The 8,891-nt window shown below is 42.9% G+C and overlaps 1 protein-coding gene across 4 annotated transcripts in view; it reads right to left on the reverse strand.

Annotated features, from left to right (window-relative positions):
• Positions 1 to 949: 949 nt before the first annotated feature.
• LOC122453685 (liprin-alpha-1-like) overlaps positions 950 to 8,891 on the reverse strand; it is a 160,234-nt gene continuing 152,292 nt past the window's right edge. For all 4 annotated transcript variants that reach the window (XM_043487775.1, XM_043487770.1, XM_043487774.1 and 1 more), the window contains 2 exons: positions 2,954 to 3,177; positions 950 to 1,149 (listed from right to left, as the gene is read on the reverse strand). In XM_043487775.1, the coding sequence (XP_043343710.1) occupies positions 987 to 1,149; positions 2,954 to 3,177 (387 nt within the window). In that variant the 3' untranslated portion in view covers positions 950 to 986. The remainder of the gene's footprint in view (positions 1,150 to 2,953; positions 3,178 to 8,891) is intronic.

The following is an 8,891-nucleotide window of genomic DNA, read 5'->3' on the forward strand; positions in this document are numbered from 1 at the left end:
GCAGATCCTGCTGCCGTGTGTGACCCAAGCTAGGCAGCTGGTGGGGGCGTCGGGGCCCCGGCGGCACGCGAGGTTTGGCGGGGTGGTGTCGGGGGGCCGAGTGTCAAGAGCCGGGACCCGGGGTCTGGAGTTGCTCCTTCGTGGGCCTTGCCGGGCCTGAAACTGCGGGAAGGCGCACCCGCGGGATTCCAGTTTTGTGTGTTTCCTTCTCTCTCTCCATATTTATTTTTTTAATTTATGGAGGCGGTGCAAATTTCAGGAATGGTTGGGGACTAAAGAAAGAACTCTCTAGTTCCATCCATGTGAAGCTTGGCGAAGTCTCCTCCTCTGCACTGGTCATCAGCATTGTGTAAAGAAACTGATATACTTGAGTGTGCAAGCAATGAACCCATTTGACACGCTGCTATGAAGACTTTTAGAACAATTTTTTAAAAAAAGGAAAAAACTAACCTACAAAAAAACCCCCACCCTTTATTCTTTAATTGTTGGTTTTCCAGTGATATTGTGCATGCAAACCAGGAGCATTTTGTGTCTTAAGAAAAATAATCTTAGAACAGATGGCTGTGAAAATTACACCCGTGCACAGAACAAGTCACAGGAAAAATAGTTCAGGATTTGGTTTTTCTCTTTTTTCTTGTAAAACCTGAAGGGTTGATATATACTTTCCATGCAGTTATTAGAAATTAGTTATGTTCAAGCAGTTGTTAAACTTGCAATGAAAAGGAAATGTGCCATTTTTTTTCCACTTGGAAATATTCTTAGATGTATATTTGAAACTGCTGATTACACACGTGCAATGTGTGTTCATTTTTCAGTGCTATTTCTTTTGTAGCTATTCTTTGACCTAACTGTATGTTTTGTTAATTTATATTTGTCTCATTTTTGTATGTATGCATAGAGTGTTTGTAAGAATGTGTAGTTTATAATCAGAAAAGGTCATGAAGCTCAGTTTGGCTGTAATTTAATTCCCCTCCCTTTATTTTTATTTATTTTTGTAATGTGCTGATTAAATAAAAAGCACTGACAAAAAAATTAAAAAACCAAACAAACAAAAAAAAATGCCGAAGGCTGCCTAAGCGCGCCCAGCCCGCCCTGCTCTCAGTCTCCTCAGCCCGCTGCTCCGCGCTCTCCTTCTCCTCCTGGATCCACCTAAAAGAGAGCAAAACTCGTCAGCTGCCTTTGTCAGCACAGGATCGTGTCTGGACAACAAATTTGGGCTGGCATTCTGTGTCACGATGAGCAAATTCCGGGAACATCTGCTCATTTCACATCTCGGCTAAAGGGTTCGACTTTCCCTCTTTTGAATATTCTCAAACTTGGAATAACTTAGCACTGAGACTTACAAACTGGCCCCTGATCATTCACGTTTGATTTGACTTATTTACGCTAACATTCTGACGGGGCCTGGGTGGCGACTCTCTCCCTGTGAGGAGATACCTGAAGTTGACAACCTTCACCTTCCCTGCTCTCAGGGCAGAGGTGCACGTCAGTGCCCCAAGTCTTTTCCACTGGGAATCGGGAACTCTCTATAACCAACACAGCGATTCACGAACAAGCTGGAGATTCTAAACAAAAGTCCCCAGACCAGATGAAGTGCTGAGGGGATTTTTCTTTTTTAATGGTTGAATATGTACAAACACATCACTTGATGAAGTTCTCCACCAGCTTTGTGCGAGTTTCTGGCTTCATGTCAATGTGCCGCATTCACCTAGAATTCACGCTTCCTGCTCTTCTCCCCTAATGTGTAGTGGATGATTTTATATAGCAGTTTAAATACTCGATGATGCCTATAAAATGATTTCCAAAATAAACTACAGGATTCTTGCAGGTCATAACCTCTTCAGCTTCATTCTACCTATAAGTCCTGAAAGTTTCTCACTTGTGATAGCAAGCTGATGGACAGAATTTACCATTTATAAAACAAGTCAACTTACTGCCTAAGGAAAATTCACTTTACCTGACAACTTGCTGTAAAAATAAAAATATTCATATGGAAAAAACCGTTCCACATTTCCTGCAGGGATGGGGAAAGCCCATCTTTCTGAGCTCTTCTGAGCTCAAACAGGGCGCAGGAAGCAGTCTGTCTCGGCATCAAAAGTGCAGGCGGCACCACCTGCGTTTGCTGGCTGTGCCGTTCACCCCTGCCTTCCCCGCGAGCCCCGCGTGCTCGGCACACAGGCACGAGCACCTCGACCTGGGCTGACGTGACGAGAACAATCTGAGCAGCAGCTCTGCCTGGTCCTGCGCACGGTCACCGGCCTGAGGCCACACTGGACGTGGACCCGGGACAGGGGCTTAGCTGTGCCGGTGTGGCCCAGGCAGGCCTCCGGCCCCCGGACACCCGGCTGCACCCAGACCCAAGGCCTGCTGCTCACCACGAGGAGCGCCTTTGCGTGCTATCCCATTTTGTAAACTGTTACAACTGCCAAGACGGTGTGGGAAGAAAACATCTTAAATATACTGATGAGATGAGAATAACTCAAACCCGTGTCTTTGGACCACTGTCTTACAACAAGCCAATCTTCACACTGTATTAAGTTCAAAAGGACAATGCAGATCTGAGTGGGAATTTGCCAACCCCCAAACCCCTGCTTTTCTGTTCCAGGTGGCTTTGCACCAGAACGTGGGAGTCTCCGATGGACACAGGTGGGTGAACCCACAGGGCTGGGGGGCACACGGGCCGCAGAGGACACCGCCTTGGCACCTCACCCACCTTGGGGCTCAGAGCTGGGGGGGACACCCTACAACGCCCCCCAACAGAGTGCTGAAACCAGCTGTGGACAGAACGCCCTGCCTGACTGAGCTCTCTCATCAAGGGCATTCTCACAACTGAAAATCCTTGAAGCAGGCCTGAAGTCAGTTCTCTCACTGTGGAACACTCAGACTTCTCGTAGGAGAAGAGAGCTCCTCAGAGAAGCCCAGGTTCTGGGGAGCTGAGTTTGGGCGCACCCACCGGATCTCTTCACTGATGGCGTCCAGCGGCTCCTGACACATCACAGGCAGAGTGTCGGCATCGGCCTGCACACTGGGCGGCAGCTGACCGGCCGAGCTGAGGAGGGTGACCCCGTCGCCCTCGCCGGCAGACACATCCTCGTCACTCTCGAACGCCTGGGCCACGGTGTCCACCACGCGGGCCTGCTGCGCGGACTCCCAGTCCTGCTCCCTCTGGCTCTGCACCTGGGCACGAGAGGACCACGGCTCGTCAGCGACATTCAGGACAGCTCTCGTCTGTCAGGAACCGAGCACAATTTGATATGGAAGCCCTGACATTGGATAAACAGCCATGCTTATGAGACACTGCCATCTCTTAAGCGAGCAGTACTGAAGACACGGGCAGGAGGAGAATCCAGTTCCTAGATGGCCTGGTGACACTCAGGTCTTAGCGTGCACGGAAGGCAATCCTATGAGGTTATTCACAAGGGTGGGCTGATGGAGTCAGAGACAAAAACCCAAAATTAGAAACAGTCCATGCCTCCATCAGGCAGGATGAAGGAAAATAAGAAGGAAAAAATCCTTCAGCTCCGCAGCCTCTGGGTCCACCTCAGCGGTCATCACTTGTACTAGTTCCCCGAGGAGTGCCGTCCTCACAGGTTCCCAGGCCTCCGTGTTCCAGGCTGGTCTGAACACGCACAGACAGGAGCGAGCAGGGCAGCCAGGGGACTGGAGGGCCAGCCCCCTGCGGCTCTCGTCTCGGGGCACAGGCACTCGGGCTGTTCTGGGGGATAGCCCCTCGCACCACAATGGCGGCTCTGCCATCAGAGACGCACGGGAGAGTGCCTGCTGGGGCCCGTGCCGCCCTCCCACTCTCACACCTCACACCCTGTCCTCTGCAAGTCTCCCCCCTGTCCGACTCTCAACCCAGGTCCTGCCTTCTTTCCCAGACATGACCGGAAAGCAACCGCGGGGTCCTCATCTCATTGTTTTTAACATCTTATTTCTTGGAATTACATAGGGCAATTTAGATAGTATAAAACTATATATAACTTTTCCCCAAGTTGTGCAGTGGTAAAAAGAATCCTGCCAATGCAGGAAACATAAGAGATGTGGGTTTGATCCTGGATTGGGAAGATCCCCTGGAGTAGGAAATGGCAACCCTCTCCAATATTCTTACCTGGAAATTCCATGGACAGAGGGAGCCTGGTGGGCTACAGTCCATAGAGTTGCAAAGAGTGGGACAAGACTTAGCAACCGAACAACAGCAAGAACAACATAGCTGTAACTATGTATGTATATATTTTTTCTTTCTAAAATGTTTGGGCCATATTTTTAATACTGCACTAAAAAATCCCGTTTAGTGCTTCTGGTTTATGTGAATATGTCTCAGTAAATCTGGTTTCCTGAGCTAAGTTTTGAGGGCTAAATAACTTGATAAGCTTTTATTGTAGGTGGATATGAAATGTGCTATGCTTCCTTCATAAGTAACTCTTCTTGTGTGCAATGGAAAAATCTTTTATTAGTCAGGACTAGTGGTCATTTTATTGTGGTCATGTATTTGTACCTCTAAATAGTCTCAGGGAGAGGAAGGTAAAGAGAATATCAAATTGTCTCATTCAGTTACTTATTTGATGGAGGAAGAAAGTTAAATTTAATGACTAATAAGATATACATGGCTTCCTGGTCATAGATTGTTGAATAGCAATTTTTAGGTTTAAAATGTGAGACATTATTAATCTCATCATAGATGATTTTAATCAGTGATTGTATCATTGGACAAAATAAACCTTTAATAAATAGTAACATTGATTTGTACAAAAATATATTATTTGGGCTTGCCTGGTAACTCAGCTGGTAAAGAATCTCCCTGTAATGCAGGAGACCCCAGTTTGATTCCTGGGTTGGGAAGATCCCCTGGAGAAGGGATAGACTACCCACTCTAGTATTTTTGGGTCTCTCTGGTGGCTCAGACAGTAAAAGAATCCACCTACAATGCGGGAGACCTGGGTTTGATCCCTGGATTGAGAAGGTTCCCTGGAGAAGGGCATGGAAACCTACTCCAGTATTCTTGCATTGACAGAGGAGCCTGGTGGGCTACAGTCCATGGGGTCACACAGAGTGGAACACGACTGAGCGGCTAAGCACAGCATAGCACATGTATTATCTACTTTAATAAACATTTTATTTATTAATTTATGTACATAATGTGAAAGACATTGATATTAAAACTAAGTTGTGAATATCCTGTATCATATTACCATAAATATCATTGTTTAGGTACCAAACATGTGTCTTAAAGTAGTTTAAACAGATTTACTTTTGATATTAACTTTTATTTATTAGCATTTTAAAGTATAACAGCTTGGATTTTTAAGTATTTAGGCCATGCATACATGAGCTAACTACTCAAGCAAGAATGAAAAATACTTTGGTTTATATCTGGATAACTTTAGACCAAACACATCCATTAGTAGGGAAAAGTTTTTTCAACCTAAACTTTCTTCTCTCCCCTGTTTTTAGGGCTTACGTTGGCTGAATTGTCTGTTTAGTTTCTACATTCATTCATTTATTTTGTCATTATATTGTGTGTTCAGAAAACTATTAACTGTCTGATTAATCCTGTGTAAAATCTCTAATATTTCTTAAATTTGTGAATTATAATTTTTCTGAATTAGTGCCTTTAAAAATTCAAGTTCAAAAAAAAAAATTCAAGTTCAATAACAACTCTTAATAAATCATTATAATTAACTCCAGTGCAATTCTATGCTAAGGAAAATATTTTATTTGGATAAAATATTTACTCAAATCTATATGTCATAAATTAAATATTTACAATGAAGTCTGTGTGTTCTTAGTCACTCAGTCATGTCTGGCTGTTTGCGACTCCATGGACTGTAGTCCACCGGGCTCCCCTGTCCATGAGAATTCTCCAGGCAAGAATACTGGAGTGGGTTGCCATGCCCTTCTCCAGGGGATCTTCCCAACCCAGGGATCAAACCCAGGTCTCCTGCATTGCAGGTGGATTCTTTACCAGCTGAGCCACCGGGGAACCCCAAGAATACTGGAGTGGGTAGCCTATCCTTTCTCCAGGGGATCTTCCTGACCCAGGAATTGAACCAGGGTTTCCCACATTGCAGGCAGATTCTTTACCAACTGACTACCAGGGGAGCCCATAATGAAGTATAAAATATATTATTATCCAAACAAATAGAAAATTCACCGCTTATTGAATACTTGATATAATCTGATATTTTAAAAATAGGATTATTCATTTCCATTGCTGTTTCCTTAAAAACATTTGAATTACCATGATGAATCATAAAGAGTTTTACAGCATATGAATATCTTCTTTAAGGGTTAAAAAAATCAGGAGTCTATTGCCTGTCATCTATAGAATAAAATAAAAATGGGAGTGGGGATTTGACTTTGAGTTAAGATGGATTATGTGTTAGTCACTGTGCTTTAAAAAATGAACCTCAACAGCCCTTTGAGGTATTTATTGTCTCCACTTTACACAGGAGAAAACTGAAGTTCAGTGTAGTTAATTAATTTGCTTAAAGTCACACAGTTAGTAAATGGTGAAATCAGTATGGTATATCTCATGGTATATCTCATACCAATTTTTTATACTGTAGGGGAGCAAAATTTGCCACCCTGAAGTGTCTCTTTGGCACTGAGGACTAATTTAGTTTGATTATTTTTAAGACCGCAAAGACTCAGGAAAAACTTTTAACCTTCCCCCCCAACTGCCTAAAAGAATGTAGATGAAGGACCTGTTTCAGGAAGGGCCTATCACTTTCGATAAGTGTATTATCAACTAGGTGTGGTAGGGGCTTCCCTGGTTGCTCAGCTGGTAAAGAATCCACCTGCCAATGCAGGAGATGCAAGAGAGAGACTCTGGTTCAATTCTTGCCTAGAAAATTCCATGGACAGAGGAGCCTGGTGGGCTATAGTCCATGGTCACAAAGAGTCCAGAATCCTACATAAAGCCTAAGCATCCATCAAGTATGAAAGTTAAAAAAGGAGTTTTTCTGCAGACATTCAAAAAACTCTATGTCTATACCTCCTATGTACTTTTTCTTAAGGAAGATATTTTTGAGCATAATAAAGAAGTAAAGATAGATGTAGGATTCAAGAAACAGGAAATCAGGAGGAAAATTATGCAGAATCCCTGGAGAACAAGTCGTTGGAATTATAGCAGGAGGTCAGAGGTTTCCAAGAGGAAAGCCCCCAGAAGAAAGGAGAGACTTGATAGAATACTGACATGTTTGAACACTTATAAAATGGTTTGTAGATGACCTGATGGAGAGTTAAATTGAACGACAGACAAAGAAAATCACACATGCAAAAACTGCAGTCATTATTAACTCCAGGGAAAAAAAGTCACTATAATCCACTACTTGGCTCTACATTGAATAATACTTTCATGTCCATGGTGATATAAACACTCGTTAACTGATTTAACCAGTAAAAAAGATGATATTATTTGAATAGGAATGGAAAGGAGACAAAAATTTGAGATGCTGATTCTTCATGATGACCACAACTGGAGGTTAATAGATAACATTTTAAATAATAAATCAAAATAGCAGTTTAACATTGTTGTTGAAATCTAACTTGATTGTCTGTGGGTGAGGGAGGGACAAGCAGATGGCTGTCTTGTTTTCAGAGGAAGTCTTCTGACTCCTCACTACTCTCGAGTCGGGCCGTGGTGGGGGGATCAGCAGTGCCCTGTCACACGGGAGCTGGTGAGCACTGCATTGTCAGGTCCCACCTGCACGTCTAGTCAGAGCCTGTCTCCCAGCAGAGCTCAGGTGATCTAGATGAACCTTAAACTTTGAGAAGCACAATGTAAGTGCCATTTTATTTTATAACTATGTGCATGCATAATTTTGATAACTTTTCTTAAAGTAAAAGAAAAAAAAAACCCACCCTAAAAAACAGGGAGAATAAAGCATTTTCTAAAGCTTACACTGAAGCTGAAACCCCAGTACTTTGGCCACCTGATATGGAGAACTGACTCATTTGAAAAGATCCTGATGCTGGCAATGATTAAAGGCAGGAGGAGAAGGGGATGACAGAGGATGAGATAGTTGGATGATGTCACTGACTCAATGGATGTGTTTGAGTAAGCTCCATGAGTTGGTGATGGACAGAGAAGCCTGGCGTACTGCAGTCCATGGGGTCACAAAGTGACCCGGACATAACTGAGCTACTGAGCTGAATTGAAAGCTTATTTACAAGATTGTTCACTGTGGAATTATTTAAAAAGTTGTGAACAACCTAACAGTTCAAAACAGTAGAAAACTGATTAAGAATTGGATGCATACATACAAATGAATTCCATGTAGTCATTAAACTAATGATATAAATGTTTTTCTCTAATTAAACTTTTAATTTTGATATAATAATTATAGATGCTCATGCAGATGTAACAAATACTACAGAGATCCAGTGTACTCTGTACACGGATTCTCACAATGGTACAGTGCAGTATCACAACCAGGATGAGACACTGATACAACCCAGAGATCTCACTGAGATTCTGTTTCCTCCAGTCATTTGTATGTGCGCTTGTGTGTATATACATGTGTGTGGTATTATATACTTAGTTCTATGTGGTTTTATCCCATGAGTAGATTCAACTATCCACCACCACATCAAGACACAGAACAGTGTCATCACTTCAGGATCCTCGGGTTGCCCTTTTATAACCTCACCCAACTTCTGCTCTCCAACCTCTGGTAATGACTAATATATTCTTCATTGCTATATTTTTTTCATTTTAAGAATGTTATATGGATGGATTTCTATAGTATATAACTCTTTGGTATTGGTTTTTTCCTACTCACAATAATTCTCTGGAGAACCACTGAAGTTGTATTTCACTATTATTCATACTGTGGAATACTACTACTATGCTATAATACTACTATGACTGTATAATATTATAGTAC

Source organism: Cervus canadensis, chromosome 15 (assembly GCF_019320065.1).
Source record: "Cervus canadensis isolate Bull #8, Minnesota chromosome 15, ASM1932006v1, whole genome shotgun sequence".
Classification (NCBI taxonomy): Eukaryota; Metazoa; Chordata; class Mammalia; order Artiodactyla; family Cervidae; genus Cervus; species Cervus canadensis.